Source organism: Hermetia illucens, chromosome 2 (assembly GCF_905115235.1).
Source record: "Hermetia illucens chromosome 2, iHerIll2.2.curated.20191125, whole genome shotgun sequence".
NCBI lineage: Eukaryota > Metazoa > Arthropoda > Insecta > Diptera > Stratiomyidae > Hermetia > Hermetia illucens.
In genome coordinates this window covers 171,097,663-171,123,566 of record NC_051850.1, presented here as the reverse complement: position 1 = coordinate 171,123,566, position 25,904 = coordinate 171,097,663, and the positions used below count along the sequence as shown (strand labels likewise).

The 25,904-nt window shown below is 42.2% G+C and overlaps 1 protein-coding gene across 19 annotated transcripts in view; it reads right to left on the bottom strand.

The window, feature by feature from the left end:
* The window catches only part of LOC119650384 (collagen alpha-1(XVIII) chain), a 768,837-nt gene that overhangs the window by 45,623 nt on the left and 697,310 nt on the right, over nt 1-25,904 (bottom strand). For 17 of the 19 annotated variants that reach the window (XM_038053124.1, XM_038053127.1, XM_038053131.1 and 14 more), the window contains 2 exons: nt 18,656-18,670; nt 17,880-18,010 (listed from right to left, as the gene is read on the bottom strand). In XM_038053124.1, coding sequence (XP_037909052.1) covers nt 17,880-18,010; nt 18,656-18,670 — 146 coding nt within the window. The remainder of the gene's footprint in view (nt 1-17,879; nt 18,011-18,655; nt 18,671-25,904) is intronic. The other 2 variants (XM_038053126.1, XM_038053129.1) reach the window with 1 other exon arrangement.

Here is a 25,904-nt window from a genome sequence, read left to right as displayed (position 1 = left end):
GGGAATAACAAATAGGTTGGTGAAAATGCTTGGAAACATTTCCAATGATCGGACAAGTCGCCTAAGGCGGCTGAAAAGTGAACTAAGTCAGTTGAAGACTTCAACGCCAACATAAATAAACAAGCAAACGAGTTTAGACAACTTTCAAGTGAAATAAGAGATAGCGGACATCCAGCCGAAAATCGATTAACAAAGCGAAAGAGGTAAACAAGGAAGAGAGTAGAAAATACCTAAAAGCACTAGGGTTCGTTGGACAAACTTCCTAAAGTATTTACAAAACCAAATTCGAGACTGCTATGATAAGCAATTGATGAAGTCAGCGAGAAAGGGCCAATGCATTAATTTTCGCTCTAAGGGGACCAGCAGCTGAGATATTGAAGACGACCACGAAGCAACAGCAGAGTGACTTGACTTTACTGAAGCAACTGCTGGACTCTCGATATTGAGGAGAACACATGAAAAACATCGACAAGACGGGGCTTCGAAATAGAGTCCATAAGAGCGAGGAGACTCCACAAGAACTCGCCCAGCACATCGAATGATTCGTTTTCCTCTCCTTTCCCACAGTGGACCAGGAAAATAGAAGTGAAGCTGCTATGAATGCTTAGGATAACCTGTCCCCTAAGCAACCGTCCACTGACCCAATTCGGCGAGTGAAAGCCCCCCCATCCTCTTCACCAGTCCGGATACCGGCGCAGCGTCCATCGCTACATCTAAAAACAAGAATGCGGTTGGACTAGACAAAATTCCTTCCACTGTCCTCAGAAACTGTGCTTCCATATAGAAGGGAAGCTTTCGATTCTATCTGGTTGTACAGAAACCATGCACACACCTCTGCAAGCTAATCCTTAGCTTTCTAGATGGGTGAAAATTCCAAGTCCAGATTCAACAACTCCTCTCAACTTCCCAGATTTGTCCAGCTGGCATCCCACAAAGATCAATCATCTCCGCACCTTATTTCCGCTGTTTACCGCAGACCTGCCCAAACTAACTACACCCAAATTTAATCCGAATCCTCCAATACGTGGACGACCTTATACTCTACACTTCCGCCAAAAATATCACTTCCGATGAAGCACATTTGGATGTGCTTTACCAGTACTTCACACGTTGGAAACTCTGCCTAAATTTTCTCAAGAGCGAAACTATCGCATTCCATGTGAAAATCAGCCGAAGATGAGGGAAGGTATCATTGGCTTGCCCCTCAAAATCAAGCGTGTTGTTTTCTGCCGTTAAAAAGTCATCTATCTAGGGGTGACCATGAACTCACGTTACTCCCACATCCCACATATCTCGGAGGTTCTTGGCCGTGCAATCGGTACCTTCAAATTCCTATACCCAATATCAAATACAACGTTCAAATGCTCCAGAAGGTTAAGCTGTTTTGTTACAAACACCATATTTGGTCACAACTCATCCTCGGCTTTATTTTATGGTGCGACTGCTCCGCTTTCCCTCCCCCCCCCTCTGTCACAGCTTCAACACCTTCAAAAACTAAGGCCGCTCCAAATACATTTCCAACCAGATCCTTTATGACTCCTGTCAAACTCCCGGCACCGACGTTGTTCTTTTCCATCATAGCCTAAACTTCCTGATCAAATGCCAAACCCATTCTAACCCACTCATCTCCCAGGCCATGCAGATCGAGACAGTCGAAGAAAATTTTCTCCAAACTTATTGGTTCCCTGAAATCCTCGTATCCCTCCAATCTAAAACCTCCTGTAGAATCATCTTCTACACCGGTAACTACTCCTCATCACAATTTTCAAAAGCATCCATCCAGCAACCATCCTAGCTTCTTTTCCCTAATCATTTCCGCATGTTTCTTCACACCGCCCGCCTTGTTTTATCTAAATGCCAACGAGTGGAGGTTTTTTTCGACTTTTCCCCTGAAACGAATTACATAATTTTTTAACTTTCCCTGTCAATAATAAGTTAGTTAAGACCATAGTTTATCACCTTAATCCTTTTCTTCTTTGTCAGTGTTTGTCCCGTACACAAACGGGGTCGACTCATCGTGATCAGTTGCGTCATTTTGTTTAATCAAAAGCCTGATCGCGAGGTTTTCAAATCTTCTCCGATCGTACCAAGCCACCGTAGTTTCAGCTGGCCCTTTGGTCGATTATCAGCGGCGTCGATGGTCATACCAATCTTGGTAAGTAAATTCTCGTTAGCGGTAATTACGAGAATTGGGTCAACCCCATATCGATTGCGGATATCCTCACTTCGGATGTGATCATGTCGCGTCATGCCGCTAGTCCAACATCTTCGTCTCCATTACCGCAAGACGCCGTTCATTGTCTTTTATAATCGGCCAAGACTCTGAGTCATCATCTGCATAAAGCAGTGTATAGGGCGCTGGATGTTGCATGCCCCGTGTGACAGTTTCTAAAACAAGAACAGAGAGGGGTGGTGAAAGGGCGCTCCCTTGATGAACACCCGCCACATTTTGGACTTTACTTTTCGGATTGTGGTAGAGCATTTGAACCCAGCGCATGAGTTCTTCTGGTACTAAGTATTATCGTAGAGCGTACCAGATGCTGGCACACGGTCAAACGCTTCCACTAGATCCAAAAATTTAATGTAAAGAGGGCGTTTTTACGGTGTTTCTCTATGAATAACCCCGCCGTGTGGATTGCGTCGGTGGCTCCGCAGTTCTTAGCAAACGTAACCACAGCCCCCATGAAGCTCCCACAAGAGGGCCAACCGCAAACAACCGAGCTGAATTCACATGCACCAGAATTTCTTCTGAAATATGAACATCCCGGCTATCCCGGTTCTCATGGTACCAGTATACCCCTGGTAAGGTTTCGTGACTGAATCCACTTCAGATGAGTCCCCGTAAATACTCGGGCCAGATCGCCCTAATTAGGCTATGAAGCATTCGCCTATTGCATTATGGCAAGCCAACCAAAGTTAATAGCGTTTCGCGGTGCCACCATAAAGAGATTCTCCACAGCCACTTGGTTTTTTTTTAGGTGAGAGGGCTGCTGCCTCTTCCTCCTTGCTGCCACCTTGCGCACCAATGGCGGTTACAGGTGGAATTGCTACAGAAAGCATTCCTTTCGGCATCAGGTTACCCTGTGTTGCATACGCAGTGAAGAAGCGAATAGTGCGATCAGTTGATATAATGGTGAGCTTGATGACCATCAAATCGCTCCACTTCTTTCATGGCATCACGGAAACCCTCTGAGATGGAAATGCCAACACCGTATCTAGTGTGTGGGTCACCAAAATAAAGAAGTTTATAGCCATTTTTACCGCGGTTGAGTTCTATTTCGTAGCTTTTGCGACCACACCATCGAGTTTCTTGTAGAGCGCAGATATCAATTCGTCTTTTCCGAAGAGCCCTTGGTCGTGCGAGTTGCTTGGTCTTTCCAGTTAGGGTACCAACATTTAGTGTGCAGAAACGTATTTGTTTTTCTTGGACTAACTTACTTCCTGACGCCGTCCAAGCAGCAAGAACCTTTGCCCATTTCTCGACAGGACCGGGACCCGTCCTGCCGCGTCGACTGAGGTGAACGCCCTTGCATTTCTACGAGGTTCATTGCACTCAATCCGATTATTCTGTTTCTAACGATGTTGGACGCATTTTTTTCGTCGGCCTGTCGCGGGACCTGTCACCAAGAGAGGTCAGTTAAGATTTAGCATAGTAGAATAACTCCAACTATACTTTATTTATCTCTTTCCACTATCTCAGCATTTTATTTTTGCTTTACCGGGGATAGTACAAAGTACGTTACCTCAAACTCTCCTCCTTTGCTTGCGCCTGGAACCAGCATGTTATGTAAATAACATGAGATCCCCTTTCCGAGTTCTCTGGATTTTGCTGACATTTCCGCCTAGGTCTTTTAGGTCGAGGTCGGCTTTCACCTTTTAGTATCTCCGCGATTTCTTGTTCTTTTTTATGGGCACATGTTGTCGCCCTTCTGCATTTTAAGTTATGTTTGTTGAACTGGTCAGAATTGCCGGTTTTCCTTTTTGGCGTCTGTTGATTCTCTAAAGCTTCCCCCTCTTTGTCCCGTACTCTTTTACTTGTCCGGAGGCCCGATGACCTCGCACATTACTGCCACTTGGGCCGCCTGTGACATTGTTGGGACAACTTTTTTTGGCTTTTCCTTAGATTTTCTTTTTTTTTTCTGTGATCAGTTATAAATCACTCTGCTGTTCTTAATGGCCGGGTGCACGTTATGGTTGTCCTTGATGAATTCGGACAGCTCAACTATTTTATCGTAGTTCCAAGAATCATGGCTTTGATTTCGGTGAATCTTAACTGGATTACTCCTTTTATAGACTCCTACCGCTTTTTCATTTGTTGAGCTCCCATGAGCTTTCTCTTTTGCCATCTTTGATATTGAAGGAGATGTTGAAATTGATGAGCTTCTCCTGAATGGATCTATTTCCTGGTTCTGTAGTACCTCTTGAGCAGATGCAGTGGGGGCCGAAATCGTCTTTTTTGGCCAGTTATCGACTTCCAACCCATCATCCTCTGCCTTTATTGTAGGTGATCTTAGCAGTTGTGCTTCGTTTGAAAATCCTCTTCTCTGAACATAAAACACTTGTAGCATTAGATGTCCCAGTCACCAAGGTGTCTACCACCGAGGCACTGCAGTCGAGAAATATCGACGGCCAGGAGCCCGCTTACTCACAGAGATGAGCAAACACTAGCCCATGTACAATAAGAAAAGAAAAGTAAATGCACACATACATATTTCCGCATCAGTAGACATATCCTTATCCTCCGCCTGGGGTCGCGCCTGATGGGAGATTTTTCAACTCCTCACAGGGGAGGAGTGCAGAACCTGCAATAGGGACGACAGGGCAGTCCTTCACTTTATATCAGACTACCCCCGCTCTCACGGTGAAAACATACCACTTGAAGAATAATAATCTTCCTGTCGTTTAGAGACTACTGGATAGTCTCTTCAACGGAGAGGGGGGGGGGGGGAACTTTCACATCAATGAGTTTTGGTAGAACATTATACAATACGCCAGCAGACTTCAGAATGGGCCTAATCTTACACAAAGTATCCTGATCCATTCATCCGTAGGTGACTTTTCTTGCAAGATGTTTCCTTATGCGTATACTCTAAGTAGTGTGAATAGAAAACATTATAAGTAAGTTAAGTCCTTGCTACCGAGACAACACGTGCTCTTCAATTTATCACCTTTCAAAGGCGAAGAGAAAATAGTACAAAGATAAGTAAGTCCTGGATTTTGTGTATATATTTTGTCTCGAAGTTCTCTTCCCTTTGTCCACAAGGACATTAACATTTCATAAAACGTTACATGGAAACCTTAACTGTAGTACTCGTAATATTCATTGGTAACCATGAAATGGGCTCTCAATATAACCTGATAGAAATTTTCAGGAGCGGAAAAACGAATGAAAAAAATCAGCTATCCGTTGGGTGAAACATTCTTGCGACTTATCCATCCCCAGATACGAGTACACTCATCTTGACAGGGATGGAAGGGAACGAATGCTTCAGATGATAAAGCATTTCAGCACAAAGGACAACTTCTAATGCTGCAAAATAAAAAAGACCTTTCCAATGGATATTAAATTTGTGTTTTTTCCCGATTCATCTTTGTCTTTCTGTCCTTCCTTGTAGGTTTCAACAAGGTTTTTTTTTCGACAGGTACCAGATTAATGAAAAGAAAAATTCGTTTTTACAACGTATTGCAGCAGCATGAGCGGTTTTCCAGCTCTCGGAGGGGACAAGGTCTAGGAATAAGAGCTCCAGGAATAATGCATATCCTCGATTGAATTTCTTTAAGTACGGCGTTCAGCTGTCCTGGGAAAGGAGAATATTTTTTTTTTCCTGACAGCTGGTTTGGGTTTTAAGTCGGGATTACTCGTGCGTATGGGGAAATATGAAATATTGAACTGCCAAGTGGAGTGTGGATTTACCCTTGGCATTTGAATGTTTTCAAGGACAACGATGATTTGAGAATCTTAATGGAAGCAAGCGTTCACTAAACTCAATTTTTCGATGTGTTTTTTTACTGATTTTCCTGGTGGTTGACACTGCGAAAAAATAGATACAAATAAATCTATTAAATATTATCAAGTGTTCGGGATGGTAATTACATCCTTTTGTTTTGTAAATAGTTTGTCAGTTATAGCTAACAGTGAAGAGTATTGCCAAAAGCAGTATACCCAAGAGAGATAATGTTGATGTCCTTTATCCCACTTAAGAGTTGTTGTTACTTTTTCATATTGTGCCAGTCAAACGAAGTACCATATCCAATCCACCCAAGAAATCAACAATTTAACAGGAAATATCTCACCAAGCTGTAAGATGACGGATATTAGGATATTAGGTAGCCTCTTCGGGCCTAAGGGTTCAGGGTTGGTGTTTGTCTTACTTTATCATCCGCATTACTATACATCAATGTCTTATTCTCTCCTTTTTTCATTTTTCTGTTGCTTCCAGTTCTTTTTAATTAACTTCGTAATTAATTATCATCCGTGAATGGAGAAACAGGGATACAACCCTAAAGGCTAGTAACAGTATACTGAAAGCATGTCATATCTGATGATTCTTTTCATAATTCTCAGGGAGTTCATTTATTAAATGTGATAATAACGGAAGATCCCTTTTTTCCATGGAACGGAAGCTCAAATAGATGTTGAAGGTGGAAGTCTTAAATTAAAACAACAATCTATCTAAGTGGCCAATTTTCTACGATGATTTATCATAAGCCATGATAAACTCTCCGCTTTCATTTGTAATTTTCGTTAATAAAGGTCATTCCTACAATTAATTATCCAGTTGAGTTTGAAGAGGAATCTAAGTATCTTCGCATAAATTTTCCGCGAATTGCGATATTGTTCATGCGGCAGTGAATTTGGAGTACTCATATGGGACTATTTGATAGATTTTACTGATTTTTCAAAACAAAACCTGTTCAAGTCCCTTGAAAAAAGGACGAGAGAGGAACCTAGATAAAATCCCTAGGCAACCAGGGACAAAATGATGCGTAATTTCAAGCTTGATTGAATTCGCTGAGATAATGAGTAAAAATAATTCGGGATTAAAACCCACTCATAAGTCGATCAAAACAGAGAAAGCCCTTTTATCTAACAATGTGCAAATCTTGAAATTGTTTTCCATCTTTTCAAATATTGTAAGGTTCAGATAAGAACGGGGCTCGTGTAAGGATAATAGTTGATTTTTGAGTTGTATGTTCGAACGTATGTTGCATGGAGGATATTAAAATGTTCGCTTCCTTCAGCTTCAGAAAAGACTTGAGGGACACAAACTTGGAAGCTTCGAGAGCAGTATTCGTCCCCGGTGTTCTACTGAATTATAATATTGGAGGGTATTGGCAAGAAAGCATGAATTCCTATTGAAGCCATTTGTAAGGTGTGATTGCTGAACATTGGAGGATGGGTTGTATAACATAGAAAAGATTATGCTGATTAGAAAACAGTGACTTGCAAAACATTAGCAATGGGAGACGATTTTTAATTTTGGAGGCCATAGTATGCGGGCCAACTGAGTTGCGAATTGGTTGGCTATATCATCATCATCATCAATGGCGCAACAACCGGTATTCGGTTTAGGCCTGCCTTGATAAGGAACTCCAGACATCCCGGTTTTGCGCCGAGGTCCACCAATTCGATATCCCTAAAAGCTGCCTGACGTCCTGACCTACGCCATCGCTCCATCTCAGGCCGGGTCTGCCTTGTCTTCTTTTTATACCATAGATATTGTCCTTATTGACTTTCCGGGCTGGATCATCCTCATCCATACGGATTAACTGACCCGCCCACCATAACCTATTGAGCCGGATTTTATCCACAACCTGATGGTCATGGTCGGCTCTATTACCAAACCCTATCTCCACCTCCACGTGGTGACCGCTGGGAGCTCTTTCTTAACGAAAAGCTGCAGACGGAGAAGGATGAAGGCGAGTCTCTCGCGCCTAAAAACAGGACAAATTGTACCAACTGGTCCTCCAGGTTAGGGGTCGGGTAGGGCTGACGACCCTACACGCAAAACAACTTGTTACGAAGCCACAACAGGAGCCTCGGACAGGACGGATTTTAAAACGACGGATCCGGTAACGACAACGGAATAACGATTTGCGCATTTTCTCATGGAACGTGCGCTCCCTGTACAGAGATGAAGCTGATGAGCAGCTAGCCGATACCCTGTCCCAATATAGGGCTGATATAACAACGTTACAAGAGATGCGATGGACAGGGACCGGTTTCCTGGAGAAGAGCCACTACACCATATATTATAGCGGTCATCCAGTAAACCATGTGCTCCGAGTAGGTTTCTTAGTCAGCCAAAAAATGAAACCTGCTGTTATCGGTTTTGAAAGCATAAGCGAACGGCTATGCAATCTGCGCTTGCGAGGCAATTTTAGAAATATAAGCCTCATTAACGTTCACGCCCCTACAGAGGAGACTGCAGAGTCGGAGAAGGATACCTTCTACGAGGCAGTAGAACGAACCCTCGAAGCCTGTCCCAGATATGATATTAAAATCATACTTGGGGATTTTAACAGCCAAGTAGGGAAGGAGCCCGTATTCAGACGATACGTTCGCTCCCATAGCTTACACGAAAAAACAAATGATAACGGACTGCGGACTATTCAATTAGCAGGGTCACACGAAATGGTTGTTGGAAGTACCTGGTTTGCGCGGAAAGCGGTCCACAAACATACGTGGGCCTCTCCAGACGGGACCACTTTCAACCAAATTGACCACGTGTTGATCGAACGCCGCCACCTGTCAGCCTTGATGAATGTCAGAACATATAGGGGGGCCAATATAGACTCGGATCACTATCTCGTTGGCATGGTGCTCCGAGCTCGAATAACAATACCACCTAGAATCCCCTCTGATAATCAGGTGAGAGTGAACACTGAAGCCATCCACAACACAACCCTCCGCGACACCTATAAGAGGGAAATGGATGCCGCAATAACCGCAGTCAACAGAGGACCTGGAGATGAAGCATCAACAAATGATCTTCACAATCACTGAAGAACGTTATCATGGATATGACCACAAACATACTTGGCCCCAGCCGCTGGTTTGACGATGAATGTAAGCTAGCAACGGAACGGAAGAATGCCGCATACCGAGTAATGTTGCATTCTCAAAGAACGCGGGCACGCGCAGAGACTTATCACGAACTCCGTCGAGCGGAGAGGCTACTTCACAGACGGAAAAAGGAAGCCTGGGAGAACCAACAAGTCTGTGAATTAGAAAAGTACAGGGAGCAACCGCACCAGGCGCGCAAGTTTTACCAACAAGTCAGCAGGATGAAGCCTTATACACCTCGATGCTCATCCTGCCGAGCCAAAGAGAGAAATCTGATTTCCGACAGAATGGGAATATTAGAGCGATGGGTTGAGTACTTTGATGAGCTACTGAACAACCAGAACATCGGCGAGTTGGAGGTCCCGCCAACTGAAAACGACGGACAAATACTGCCACCACCAAGTTTAGGAGAAATAGTCCGTGCAATTCATCGGTTAAAAAATCATAAGTCGCCAGGAGCCGATGAAATTACAGCCGAATTGGTTAAATATGGAGGCGACTAGTTACACCAAGTGGTTCATTAACTTGTGCTCAAGGTATGGGACAGCGAATCAATGCCTGACGGTTGGCAACGAGGCATTATCTGTCTCATACATAAAAAGGGAGATATCACACAGTGCAGCAATTATAGAGGTATCACGTTGCTGAGTACCATCTATAAGATATTCTCCACTATCTTACTAGGCCGAATAGCCTCATACGCCCAGAACATCATTGGTCCATACCAAAGAGGCTTCACTCCAGGCAAATCAGCAACAGATCAGATTTTCTCTCTGCTGCAAGCAATGGAAAAACTGTTGGAATATAGACAACAGTTGCACCATCTGTTCATCGACTTTAAAGTCGCCTATGATAGCATAGCCAGCGTAAAACTGTACACGGCCATGAGAGAATTCGGTATCCCGACGAAATTAATAAGACTGACCAGGCTGATCCTGACCAATGTGCGAGGCCAGATAAAAGCAGCAGGATCACTCTCAAGACCATTCGACATCAACAACGGTCTAGGACAAGGGGATGCGCTTTCATGCGTCCTCTTTAACCTGCCCCTCGAGAAAGTGATCCGTGATGCTGATGTAAATGCAAGAGGTACGATCCCCTTCAAGTCCACCCAACTACTGGCCTATGCTGACGATATCGACATCATGGGAAGAATTACCCGAGACGTACAAACTGCCTCCACCCAGATCGAGCAGGCGGCGACTGGGGCGAGATCTTGGGCTGCACATCAATGAAGGCAAGACGAAATACATGGTGGCAACGTCAGAACCGAAGACGAATCAACCAACAACATCAAACCGCACTGGTCAAACACGAAGAAGAATAAGGATAGGAGCATACAACTTTGAGACCGTTGACAATTTCTCCTATCTAGGGTCGAAAATCACAACCGATAACAACTACGATGATGAAATGGAATGGAATCCGCGCACGGTTGTTGTCAGCCAACAGAGCCTATTTCAGCTTACAAAGACTGTTGCGCTCGAAACGTCTCACCATAGGGTCAAAGCTCTTACTGTACAAGACAATGATCTTGCCAGTCCGCATGTATTCCTCGGAAACTTGGGTTCTTAGCAAGAAAAATTGCGAACTCTTGGCCGCGTTCGAGAGAAGAATCCTCCGAAGAATTTTTGGCCCCCTACATGAGGATGGACGATTCCGTAGCTTACACAATGACGAAATCTATGAGCGATACAATGACCGTCCGGTTGTGGATAAAATCCGGCTGAATAGGTTACGGTGGGCGAGTCACTTAATCCGTATGGATGAGGATGATCCCACCCGGAAAGTCTATAAGGGCAATATCTATGGTAGAAAAAGAAGACGAGGCAGACCCTGTCTAAGATATCGCTCCATCTTAGGTCAGGACGCCAGACAGCTTTTAGGGATATCGAATTGGTCGACCTCGGCGCAAAACCGGGTTGTCTGGAGTTCCTTATTAAGGCAGGCCTAGACCGGATACCGGTTGTTGCGCCGTTGATGATGATGATGATGGTCATGGTATCGCTCATAGATTTCGTCGTTATGTAGGGTACGTTATGTACCCCTCATGTAGGGGGCCAAAACTTCTTCGAATGCCGTCAAAAGTTCGCAAATCTTCTTGCTAAGAAGGTTTCGTCATTATTTGGCCACCGAATCATCCACCCTCATGTAGGGGGCCAAAAGTTCTTCGGAGGATTCTTCTCTCGAACGCGGCCAAGAGTTCAAAAGTTTTTTTTTGCTAAGAACCCAGTATGCCGAGGAATACATGAGGACTGGCATGACCATTGTCTTGTACAGTAAATGCGGCAAATTTCAGACTTAGATTTGGATGCAACGTTGGCGCTGAAGTGTCACACTGCGCTTCCATGCTCGTTTGCTAGCCAGGCTTGGAAATGTCGAAAGAGGAATATTTGAGCCCCTTCGACGTCATTATCAAAAATTTTACTAGCACCTTTCCAATGCATGGGGTAATACCAAATCCTGAAAAACGAAAGAAAAATCGCACGTCATTACCAAAAGGCGAAGGATGCGATTGAGAGGGAAGATTTTCTGTCCTCATTTGATGCTTCTCGGTTCCAGGTGAAGGGAACAAATACTGAGGAAGGGAATAACTGATTCCTGATATTCAGTATTTGTCCAAATAAAGAAAATTGTAATCAAAAGAGGAATATCCCTATTTTTTCTCTCTTGACTTGATTGATTGATTGACGGATTAATCGATTGATTTGATGCGAATCAATGTTCATTTGCAATCATTCAATATGAAGACAGATAAAAAGATCCGTCGTTTAGTTCGCTTGTACCAAAGGTTTCTTGCACGGAAACCCGAGTAACACCTTCTCACATTGAACAAAAAAACAAAAAATCTCGTTTCGCCGCCCACACGAGTTTTTGAATAAATTTCAACACATTTGGTTTACTTCTTGTTTGAAATTGAGAGAGCCCTGAATCCGCTATCCATTTGATGGTGAACTGCACCAATTGGGAAGAAACTGCCCCTCACTTTTCTGCTCCTTGTTTTGGCCTTTCACCCAAAGTTCAAACATTTTTGTTACACGTTGTTGTTACGACTACGGAATCGTCCAGGGCAAAAGCAATTCACTAGACCAAACATCCAGCTTCGGACGGTTTTTGGGCGGAAACATTAGGCGACTTTCCCTGGAGATAATTTACACCCATGTCGCACTTACGGATTAATAAATGAGAGCGAATGACATCTGTTAACCACTTCGGTCACGGTGCTCCCAGGGCAGAGGCAACATCTGTTGAGTTGCCAAACAACAAATCAAGCAATAAACAGGCGGGACCCCGTACCGCATGCAAATTGGCCGATCAGGCGGAGCATCATCTCCGTAACACTGAGAGCCAAGTCACCACACTCATCCACTGGGGCCAAAGAAAACATATTGTGAAGACCACAACCAACAAAGGTCAACGCCCAAAAAGCCGGGGCGAGCAAAGATACGTCTGAGGTCACTATATCAGACGTCATTAAGGAGATAGGCCTCAGTGGCGCATGTGGTAAATGGTATTTGCGCTACTTGAAGGACGGCTTGAAACTAGAGGAGGCCCTTAAGAAGGGTCATGGCAGGCTTAGGCGTTCTGCATAAGAACCAAGAAAGCAAGGAGCAGCGGGAATCAGCTCGCAGAAGGAAAATGCCTTCAAGAGACCCAAACCCAAGTCCAAGAGACGGCAAATATCGAGGCGATCAGGGATGGAAGCAGGAGCCAGGAAACCCGCCGTTAGCTATCCTAAAGTGGTAAAGAGCATCCGACTAGCGATACTGCCGAAAGTATTTCCGGAGCAAATACTCACTCGTGAGGAGCAAGAGATAATTAAGAACCTGCGAGGGATGAAAAAAGAAGCTCGTGTTCACCAGTATATGATTTCGGCTAGGTCTTATATTGGTAGACTGAGCGATGGACACTGGGAACTGGTTTGGGATTATAGTTCCTAACCTGCCATCATGGAATGGAACGGAACTCTCGACATGTGCTTGGGATGAAATACCAGAGGCACACATGGTAACGGTCTACTTTCCCATAGCTGCAGAGATTCAGACGGGGAAGATTCTATGCCTCCTCATCATTTAAAACATGCAGCTATGGAAAGTTTGTAAAAGCAAGGAGGAGCGTCAAGGCCAAGGAAGGATACTTCCGAGGCTACAAAAAAATTATGCGAAAAAGTTGGGCCCGGCGTAAAAATTTTGCCAGGCCACATATTATCCCCTTTTTCATTCAATTTTGTATTGCGGGCCCCCAAAAAAAGTCCGAGCCGGAGGGAACTCCTTCCTTTCTAAACTTTCTAGACTAAAAACGTATCGTTGAGAGAGTTTTCAACTCTTATCCTAATAAATGGGTTCCAGAATGGTTTAGGATAATGGAAAAAGGTTGACGTGAATGATATATAATGAGAATACATTTTTGTGCATGAATAAACAAAATTCTTCGCAAGAAAGGAGAATCCATGATCTTAGACGCCTTACTAGCAGTAAAAGAAAATATTTATTCAAATAATTTAATGTCTCTCTGTCTGTCCGCCTGTCTATCTGCAATTTTTCATGTGAGACTTGAAACGACGTGGGGATTTTATCCGACTAAACCATTTCCGACATCCACCCTCCTCCTTCCTGTCCCACGAAATTACTATAAATTCTTTCTTCCACGAATTTCGACTAAGGATGAATATGTGCTGCGAGCTTTTGGGACTCTAAGTTTGGGCAATCAAGTCAGGTGGGAATATCCTCCATGACCCATGAGGAGATCTGGGTGAAATTATAACTGTTTCCCTCATACTACCCCCCTTGAGTCGGAGACCAGCCTTTGTGTATCCAGATAGATGTTCCCCCCTTTCCTTAGATGTTTCTTCCGGCATATCGTGTCAGCAACAAAGGAAAAATTGACTCCACGCTATATATACTCGTCATCCCGTACGCCAAGATGCCAATCGGCGTAACCGCCAGTAAGATAAATGCTGGATCATCGGAGACGGTCCTGAAGCTAGAACACACCCTTAGGGCTGCTCGCTCCCACCGCGTGAAGTGAGATATGAAGTGTTTTCTTCAAACTGGAACTGCATAAATTAAGACCGCGCTCACTAATTTGACTATAAGTTGGCCTATAAGTGTACCGCGGTGCCCCTATATTCGGTATCGCCCTTGATCGAGTGTTACTCACAGCTAATGCTTTGTCGCAAGCATACTGCCCTTGCTGCTTATAACTTATCTTCGTGGTTACCATCACTCCCAAGTAGGTTGGAAGTTGTGATATGATTCCCAATTGTCATGCAAACATCATTTCTTTTAAGGTTGTTAGTGATAAGGACCGTTTTTGCTCATCTGAAAGTCTAAGTCCGCAGCCCTCTAGCCTTAGACTTAACAAAACTGATTGCTTCGCACGAATGAATTTCGGTATCTTCCTAATGCTTTGCAATTGCGACCAGTGTATCATCGCTGGGACGCACCACCGTGGATTTCTTAGGAACCTGAAAATGCACTGTGTCATTGTATAAGCTGATCTACAGCAACTTGAGAGACCCGCAGAAAAAAATTATATCTAGGCTTCATCTTCGGTGTTACAACAGAAGCTACTTTCTGCTAAATAATTATTGATAATAACAGCAGAATAGCTAGGAAAACTATTCCTTGCCAGTGACTTCCATACTAAGCTCCATTTGACCAAATTGAATGCATTTGTCAAGTCTCGGGACTCAACCACGCAAAATTTGCAGACTATTTTTGATCGAGCGATTCGGTCAGTCTGAAAAGTCTCCTTGGCCTGTTAATCGTGTTAACAGGTTTTCTATGGTATTAAGATAACATCTATCACCTGATGGTCACCAGCTTAACTTTGTAATACCGTTTTCTACCGCGTCCAAAAATATATAGTACAAAAAATATCCCTTCGCAAACTACGCTTCGAATAATGCGGAAAACATGTCCGGCGTGCACTTGCCAATGACATTATGGTCCTTACTGGGTACGCCACTCAGGCTCGAGCCCTCGTTGTTGCTTAATCTACTGCAAATCTATAGCGGTGTTTTTAGTTACTGCGGCATTCACTGCCGTATCCCGAGATCGCCTGAAGCGCATGTGAATTATGAAGATAAATGGCCTCTGAATCGTATTGTCAGGATCCTAAACGTGGATTCACTTCCGCGTTTTAAGAAATTCCCTTTTCGCTTCACTGGAGGTTTATGCGACACGTCCCCAGAGACGTGTCCTTTTTTCAATTTGATTGATCTTACCCATCGACTTCTGAGCCGTTCTTCTAGTTGGGTGGCGAGCTGACTAGTTCAATTTTTACCCGTAATTGAGTTTTTTATTGGACCTGCTAGGTATATACGCGTCACACTCTTTCATTGAGGTATCTAAGTAGCAGTTTTTTTGAGTGTTGGTTTATCCAAAACTTTAATCGACCAACCTGACGTCCTTCTCGATTTCGGGCTTGTTGGTTTCCAGTTCTGTAACTTCTTTCCCAACTACAAAATTATTTCCTGGTGCTCAGTTGAAGAATGTAGTCCTCGATAAAATGCAGACATACCAAGAGCCAGCGCAGGGTTGACAAATGTCAGGTCTACAATCGAGCGAGACCTCCCTATCTAAGAAATGTCACATTCGTTCTTTAGATTTATATTTGACTGCAAAGAAGCTTTGAGGAGACTTTGATTCCTTGCACATGCCCAACCGTTGAGGTCAAGGGCAATCACGTCTGGACGTCCTCTTGCATGGAGAATGAAAATGGTGGTACCCATGTATACATCATTTATCTTCACACGCACAAAGCCATTGGTAGCGTAACTTATGCCACACATATCGTCATTTGTGGTATTGGCAATTCCCTTGGATAATACTGACGAATCTGCCTATTTATCTATCTGTCTGTCTATCACAACTATACCTTTTTATACGAAATTTGATCGCAACGTTGGAACGCATGCAGTGAGTGTCAAATGAAAGGTCGCAATTAATTATTTGATAAAATCCAAAATTTTAGAAGGGGGATGGGGGAAAAGTCCTATTTTAATGGACCTACCCTACTGGATTTCCCTAGAATATTCAGGGAACCTCCATTAAGAATCAAAAATTCCTATTGTAACATAAACCATAATATGACGTATGAGGCTCTGAGAAATAGTGTAAACACTAAACCTTATTAAAATCGGTTTACTGTCAGTCTGTCTGTCCATCTGTCTGTCTGTCCGTCACACGCATTTTCCTCGGAGACGGTTGTAGTGATTGGCACCAAATTTCGTAGAAAGGTGGGAACTATGAACGCTCACGCGTATAGTGAGTTACATCCTTTTACGTCGAATTTAAGGGGGGGTCCCAATACATGCAAAAGGGCAGTGTAAATTTTTTTTTCATCAAATATAGTCATTTTTTTTTAACGAACTGATTCTCAGAAACTACCAAACCGAAAGATCTGAAAAAAATCAGGGGGCTGTCACTATATGGTGCCTAGGCTCCGAAATACTCTCCATACCGATACCTGTTCAAATAAAGTTAATAATAGTACATTACTATAATTTTTAGTAATTGACAGGAAAACCCCCCTTAAGTTCACCCTAGAATCACAAAATTTTGCAGCAATGTAGGCTACGGTATAGAGCATCTTCTTCTTCTTTTTCTTCAGCCTTTCTCCCGTTCACAAGCGGGGTCGGCTCGTCGTGATTGGTTTCGCCATTTGGCTCTATCGAATGCCTGATCTGGGTGCAATCTCGAGGCTTTCAAATACCCATCCAGCGTATCAAGCCACCGTTGCTTAGGTCTGCCAAATTTGGTGAAAATCGCACTATTATTAATAAAATTATACTAGGTTAAAACTGTCGCTCCTCTGCAAATTCAAGACTATGAACTATGACTGATTGTTTTCACATAATATATGCAAATTTTACGTGCTTCATGTTAGTGGGACAAATGCACACTCAAATCTCTTTATAAAAGAAATACACAAAACCTTTTATACCTGAAGCGTCTAGCTTCCGGTTTCCCGACTTGTTATAAACTCTGGCTATTTGCTGCTTCCGATAAGTCTAGGTGTATTCTATATGGCGGCTACCTATCTAATTCGAGCATTTCCGGCTGGGTAGTCGTATTATTGCCGTTTGAGTACCGCCTTAGGCTTTCCTCAAAGTTCATGACTCCCAACTTGAATTCTTCCTTTTAAAGCAGTGTAGATTTCACCCCTGGATGACTTTGACAAAACTGACTGTTTATCTATATGTCTGTCTATCTGTCTCTCGAAATTTGGTCGGGACGTTGAAATGCATGCGATAAGTAACATTAAGCCATGTTGAGTTTGAGGTCTCCATAGATAATGAGGGTGTTGAATCTGTCTACCAACTATAGGTGGAGATGGGTCATATGGGGTGTCAGATGAAAGGCCTCAGTTAATTAATTGAAAAAATCTAAAATTTTAGCATTTGTTCAATAGGGATGGGGAATGGGGTCCTATTATAATGAACCTACACTACCGGATTTTCCTAAAATGTTCAGGGAACCTCCATTAAGAATCAAAAATCCTGCAGTAATATAGGCCCTAATATGAAGTATGAGACTCTGAGAAATACACAAAATCATTCATACCAGAAGCGCCAAGCTTTCGATTTCCTATTTGTTTATCTTTAAATACTGTTAAATAAAAAGTAGTCCCATCAATAGTAATATAACGATATTAATCAGAGAGCGTTCGTATATTGCTTACTACGCACTTAGATTATAACAAGAGGTGCCTATATTTCTCAAGTCCCCCAAAAGTTAGTACTCAATCTATCATAATTAGGGACACCCTAATGAATTATTAAAATCATGAACAGTTTGTAACTTACCTTGCTGTCAATAGTGCTTTGAACGTGCCTAGTAGGCCTGCTCTTCTTGCTTGTCGATAACAAGCAAAATCTGCTCCACGATTCCCTTGGAGGTCTCCTGTGTAAGGCTCATTGAGCGCAGCCAGTCTTAACTGTAAGTAAACAACATTTTTTCCTTTAGGATTTGGAAACATCTCAATCTCAAAACAAATATTGTATAGGAATTGACGGAATTCCTCAGTGAGTAGGAACTGGGGTTCAGTCAATATATTTTCATTTTAAGACAAATGGATAAAAGATATCACGGAATTTGTCAAAAAGTAAGTTTTGTTTTTGAAGGACTAAAGCAGATTTCATTGATATTCTATGGAATATGTCGTGTAGTTTTTTTCGGGAATACATTTTCCTGGAGAGCAATTATAGGTTTTTTTCCAAAGAAAAAATACACGTAAATACCTGATTCTAATTATCTTTTCTAATGGTTTTCTTTTAACACGTCTTAAAATTAAACGAGCTTAAGATGGATATATCAATCTCTATATGATAATATGTAGTCTTTTATGTGCATATGATAATGAAATTAGGCAGCAAGCGGGTGTCTAAATAAGCTAGTGCTAAACGAAAGTTACTAAGCTTTTCGTTTGAGAATTCCCAATAAAATAACAGGTCTTCAGCTGATACTAATATCTCTACACAAGGACAATCCTACAGTATTTGTAATTACAGTCATTTTCCTGTAGACTCTAATTTTGTTTAAGTAATACTAAAAATATAGATTAAATTAGCTTCAAACTTACCATTCGTGGATACCACTGTAATAGAATATATGTATCATCGATTTTGTTCCGCATTCCAAAGATCATTTTAGGGGCAGCAGGCAAGAAAAATGTTTAAATTGAAATATTTTAAATTGAATGAGTAGACAGAGCAAATGCCGCTCAAATCTGATAAACACAGCAACACTGATAGTGTATTTTATGACTACATATTTGTTTCTACTATTATACTACTTGTGGAAGCTAAAAATGCCAGTTAGATACAAAATATTGACAAAATTACATAAATATCCACCCAACAAAGCATCATTTGAGAACAAAAAATATTTATAACAAAACCTAAGTAAAGTGACATAAATTAAATTAAGATTTGCTTTCTAGCCTTACTATCTTTATCTTTTCCGCAAATATCTGCCTTAGTGCTGAAATTCAAATTCTATTATTTCTCTCCCCCTTAATAAATTAAGGACCTGTTTCCTATTAAATAACAACTTAGACTTGAAAAGAATATAACTTCATACTGAAACCAAGTGTAGTAGCTGCATTGATTTTGGCCTTCAGCTGTCTTTTCTCGAACAGGACTGGAAAACCTGCATGTCCTGCAGGATCCGTGATTTCGCAGAATGCAGACCAGATTCGTTTGCCTGTATACAGTATTTTTGTTTTCCCGTCTATCTCGCCCCAATATCATCCTCGTTTGAAATACCCAAACCCCATTTTGACTTTGCATCACAGAAAATCATTAACGTATTTTCAATTTTCATCACAAAAGCGTTTCATCTTTAAATATCTCGAAACCCTGAATTTAATTTAAACATTATTCAATCATAATCCATAAATTTTCAAATATCAGGAATGACCATTTTTTCCTTTTAATTGCATAGCCCGACCATATACATGCCCATGATGTGTGCTAGCAAATGTGTTTTGCATACCGCGATCGTCTCGTGCAATGTGAAACATTTATATATGAAAAGTATTGATGTGAAACAGCTGACCTCCGCGGTCTGAGGCTGTAATACACAGTGCTTGCAATTATCTGTTCGACTAGTCTACTTGCTGGTTGATTTGATAGTGGGGCCAAGCAGATGCTTCATCGACTTTAAAGCCGCCCATGATAGCATAGCCAGGGTAAAACTGTACACGGCCATGAGGAAATTCGGTATCCCGACGAAATTGATAAGACTGACTAGGCTGACCCTGACCAATGTCCGTCGAGATCATTCAACGTCAACAACGGTCTACGACAAGGGGATGGCCTATCATGCGTCTTCTTTAACCTGGCCCTGGAGAAAATGGCCCGTGATTGGAGGTAAATGCGAGGTGTACGATCCTCTTCAAGTCCACCCAACTACTGGCCTACGCTAACGATATTGACATCATGGGAAAACAACCCGAGATCATCATCCAAATCGAGCAGGCGGCGTGAGATCTTGAGCTCCACATCAATGAAGGCAAGACAAAGTATATGGTGGCGACGTCAGCACCAAAAACCAACCAACCAACAACATCAAACCGCACTGGTCAAACGGGAAGAATAAAGATCGGAGACTACAACTTTGAGACCGCACTGAAGGGGACTGTGGACGACAATTCCTCCCGTACAATCAAAATATCACGATAGTCGCTACATTTTGCATCTATAAATTACCACTCAAAATTTAGGCACTTTATTTCCAGGAAAGAAAATTGGCAGTGTTTCAACAACTCATTGATTCCCATAAGCCCGGCTTCTATGACAAAGGGATAAGTGAGTTACCATGAAAATGGTCATATTAAAAAGAAAATTGAGAATTTAGATATTTTATGTATTTATTTCAAAGGAAACTACCCGATATTTGCGAAAAAAATAGATTTAGTAAATTTTAAATTGCAATATTCGAACTTAATATTGTATAACGTGTGGTTTGATTTTGAATTTGAATCAATAACGTTATTTTATTATAGAACAGAATTAGAATTATCATACATATTATTTAAAAATGACAACGCGACACTTGTCTTTCAATTAGGATAGACTTTTCTATGTCGCAAGACTGGTCTAAAAAACATCAATGGTTATTTCACGACATTTAACCTTTTCCAGAATATTCCCTCAGATAGAAGAATGACAAAAATAATGAAGTTTACATTGTGCTGAGACTATTCACATTATAGATATCATTACTGGGTTCCTTTCAGGTTCAATTTAAAGGAAAAGGAAACATCTTTTGCTCAAGGCGATTCTTTTGAATAAAGTATTGTGTTTCTGTCGATTTTAATAATATTTTTCTATAATTTTTATGACGAATATTGAGTTGCCTTCTACCTACGTCCTGTCGTATTCCTACAGTTGAAGGACATATTTCATTATAAACAGAAATATATCCCACGTATTTTTTCGGTTACAGATGTTCTGTATCTTTTCGGAAACTTAGATTCACGCAGTGTTTAAACATGTGGGATTTATAAAATGTTTCGTCTTCACATTTCTTCGCAAGAACATCTAAGGTCATTCGCCTCAAGCAGCCCCCAAACTGTCAGAGCGCTTGTAAGTTCAATGTTTAGCATTTTCAACATTTCATCCATTTTCGTCAGTTTCATGTGTACGGCCTGAAAAAATATCCTTATCCCAACACTATTTTTATATAAAAACTTCTTGCCGTCTCCTCTTGTAGTCATCAAAAAACGAACTTATCTCCCAAGTTGAGTCTGATTTCGGAAGTCATAAATTATATATGAGTCCTTTGAGATTTCCTCGACAATCTCAACGTACCGAATAATTTTCCTTAGAGTGTTTTTCTCTTCGTGTTCCTTCTACACTTTTCCTTTTGCTCCTTTCTTAGATGTTTCCCGGGTAAAATTAATGGTCGGTGGAGTAGCTTTTGGGTGTATTGAAGTGTTGTGCGGTATCTATTGAGCATTATGGAGCGAAGGTCGATTTGATTTTGATGACCTCCTAAATTTTAGGATTGAATACGAAATTGGTATTTTACCCTTTTAAAGGCATCAACATTGTTTGCTGGCGTATAAGGCCACATAAAAATAGGCGGACCTGATAGGTATTTACGTGAATTAGAATTTTGTATAATATGACTTAAAGGTGCGAATGGAGACTCTGTCAGGGTAGATTTATGTAAAAAGGTAGAGCATGTGGCAATTATTCTGAAATTAACCCAAGTGAAGGGGCACGTGCTTTCATTTATAATATTTTGTGTGTATTCCCTCTATTCATTTTTTTCCCTTTCTTTAACGTTGACATGTCTAATTTCTAATTACCTTCGAACTTATTACTATGCAAAGAGATTGCACTCAAACCCAGTACTAATCAACTTGAAAGGAATTTCATTAGTATGACTGGAGGATGAGGAGCAGCAATGTTAGGGTATGATGAGCCTAGTCGCCTTAACCTTGTCAACTCCCTTGTCGGATTTTTGCCGTATGAAAGCGAAATCTTCCCGGATTTTACAAAGATTGCGAGCATCTGACAAATAGTGTAAATAGGCGCTGTCTGCCCTAATCGATGGGTGGTCTAATCAGCTGCCACTGGACAGTTTGTCAGCTCGCTCATTCCCCTCTAATGTGCGGAAACTAATGGGAGAGAACCTTTATGCGATTGTTCATTTCGTCCCTGAATTGCTTACATCAACCTGGAGTATGTCACCGCCGACTCCATGACTGGCAGCCAATCACATATCATCTGTCTATAAACCTCCTGTATCGTCAGGATTTTGTCTGGAAAACGTCGGCGTATCTTGAAAAACAGTACAATTCAAAAATATCTATAGGGTAGATTCGATAAAACTTCCACCTCAACTACACAGCCCATTCCAATCTGCCGATGAGAAATATGGTATCATAACCATGTACTATCACCCATTCCCCACACCACTCTGGTCAGGAATCCTGTAGGAAGTTTTTTATAAAGTCCATTGGGAAAAATGAGAAAAAAGTAGAGGCAGACTCTCAGCTTAGGTGAGATAATTTTAGCATACAGCGTCCTACCTGGTGACACCGCTTTGTCAAGGGGGCCTAAAGCAATCGATCTGGTCCACCCGATTAGAAGGCTTACAATCCGTTATCCGTTTTACTCATTATGAATACTATATATCGAACGCTGAAGATGGTCTTGGTGGTATACCATAATTTGGGCAACTGCCATATAGGCATAATTCCACGGAGGTTGATTTGGAAAACCCCATCATGACTAGGTTTCTGCTGAGTGCAGGCCTGGCATTCATACCAGTGGGGGCGAGGCCTATTTAACACCTCTGCTGCGATTAAAGAGTATGGCGCCCAAGTTGCACAGTGCAACTACAGGCTCTAGCCTACTACAGCCACCATGAAACTCCCACAACGGGTCCAACCGCAAATAACCAGACCGAGAACATATCGCCCAGGAATTCTCCCGAAACATACGCTCTCACATCACGACTGCCCTGGTACTAGATAACCTTGGTGTGGTTTCGTAGCAAGGGCTACTTCAAATCAGTTCCTTGCAGACTCGAGAACAAAAACACTCAATAGTGCTGGAATGCTCTGTCCTGGACGTATTTCGCATTTATTAGGCGGAGTGATATGCTGCAGAAACATTTTCGACAGTACGAAGCTGATATTATTGCTGCTATAATCATTGGCGCAACAATCCATATTGGATCAGGGCCTTGAAGTGTGTTAGAGCACTTCATTCAAGATCGTAACTACATTGGTTTCACTCAAAAGCTTGGAACTGATGTGCTACACAACTTCGATGCCGTGAAAAAGCAATTCAAAATCTTGATGCCTTTAGGTCAGCATGAAACGAATGAAAAAATGGATGATATCAGGAGAGACACTAATATTAGGAGTCAAGCGAGGCGGAGCCATATCAGATTTGTATAAGGTGATGGTGTAAGAAAAGAGTTCAAGCTGTATATATCTAGCGGCTAATGCGTTCCCCAAACGCAAATTTTGGGGCTGCGCCCAAGATACGATTGAGGCGACATTCAAGATTGGTAAAAAATAGCAACGGAAGGGAAGAATGTGGTATACCGAGTAATGTTGCATGCTCAAAGAACACGGGCATACGCAAAGACTTATCACCAACTCCATCGAGCGGAGAAGCAACTTCACAGACGGAAAAAGGAAGCCTAGGAGAACTTAAAGATCTGTGAACTCGAAAAGTACAAAGAACAACCGCACCAAGCGCGCAAGTTTCACCAATAAGTCAGCAGGATGAAGCCTTATATACATGCTCATCCTGCCGAGACAAAGAGGCAAATCTGATTTCCAACAGGATGGAATATTGGATCAATGGGTTGACTATTTTGACGAACTGCTCAACAACCAAAATATCGGCGAATCGAAGGTCTGGCCAACTGAAGAGGATGGACAAATGCTACCACCGCTAAGCATGGAAGAATAAGTCCGTACAATTCATCGGCTTAAAACGAACAAGTTGCCAGAAACCGATGGAATTACAGCCAAACTGGTTTAATTTGGAGGCGACCAACTATAATAAGTGGTTCTTCAACTGATGCTTAAGGTGTGGGTCATCGAATCATTGTCTGACGACTGGGAACAAGGCGTTATCTGTCGCGTATATAAAAAGCGAAATAACACACAGTGCAGCCAATAAGGAGCTATAATATCACGTTGCTGAGTACCATTTATAAGAAATTTTCCGCTACTATAACTACTTTTCTAGGTCGGATATGCCCAGAATATCATTGGACCATACCTAGGAAGTTTTGCTCCAGGCAAATCAGCAACTGATCGGTTTTTTCTCAACGACAGCAGGGGCTCAGCAGAAGGAAACTTTAGCCACAAAGGCCGGAAAACATTGCCTGAGCCTTTTCGTTTGATACCGGCCTGGCTATGTTCGGTAAAAAGCATGTTACGTCTCTCATACTATTGAATAAGAACCCTCTCCCTCCTATTAAGCTCAACATAGAAGGATGTCATTCATTACATGCATGAAGTTTTAAAGTTCCAATCTTCCCACCAAATCGCCTGTTAGTAAGCTCTGCCGTTACTGAGCAAAGGCTAGTCGGTGACACTGTTGCCTAACTCTTCTAAAATACGGGGGGAGGCTCGGCAGAAGGAAACTTTAGTCGCAAAAGAGAAAGGACTACAGGCTTATCTGTCAGAACCTTCTCCTCCGCCTCTACCAGGAAAAACGGAAGAAAGGGAAGCTGGTAATATGGACGCAACTGGTCAACTGCTCGGTATGTGAAAACAGATCCATGCAGCCCGGACTACGTGAACCTGAAAGGGCTCTTGGCCGATGATAACGGAAGGCACTGCCAAAGAAGACGAAGTTTCTTGGGAATGAGGACATGCATGTTGCTAAACCACCAAGTGTGGTGGTGGCCAAGAAAGCGGAACTTTTCAATTTTTAGACCGCACTTATGGCTACAAACATAAGAGTTAGTCAAATCAACCTGCAACATGCCAAATCCTCCTCCTATCAACTGGCGGCAAAGCTGGCAAGGTTGCAGGACTGTCCTTATATATTCCTGGTTCAAGAGCCATGAGTTGGTTTTAACAGAATCTGTGGTATTGGATCAGTCAAGGTGACTAGAATCTTCATCAATGAAAGATCCTCAAGACCGAGGGTCTGCGTTCTGATCTCCAAATTGTTAGAGGCAACCATGCTGAGACAATTCTGTTCCCAGGACCTTGTTGCGGTCAACTTACAATACCAGGTTAATGATAAAAGGAGAAACGTCATAGTTACGTCTGCTTACTTACCTTATAATTGTTTGTGTCCTCCACTGACGCAAGAACTAAGCGATCTGGTAGTGTATACAGAATCAAGTGACCTTGACTTTTGACAGGTTGTGATTTGAACGCTCAGCATATTTATTAGAGCAGTAGCAAATGTAATCCTAGAGAAAAAAAGCTGTTTGATTTTATCACAGCGGTCTGATGACCGCGAACGTAGGGTGTGCCCCTACATTCGTGGGGTCAAGAAGAAGTGAAATAATTGACCTAACAATCTACACTTCAAAGTTGTTAGAGTTGATTAGAAACTTGCGAATTTAATCTAACTATTGCAAGTGAACACTAAGGACTCCTTTGGCAATAGAGGATCAATTGAACGCTCTGAATTGCATCCTTTTAGAGTGCTTTGAAGAGGCTTGTCCTATTTCCCGAAGTCGCACCCCCTAAATGAAAACCAACACGGTTACCAACGTGGAAAGCCCTGTGAGTCTGCTCTTCATTCTTTGGTTTCAAAGATAAAGGATGCAACTCTGAAGGGTGAGTACGAGATGGGAGTGTTCGTGGACATTGAAGGGGCTTTTGACTG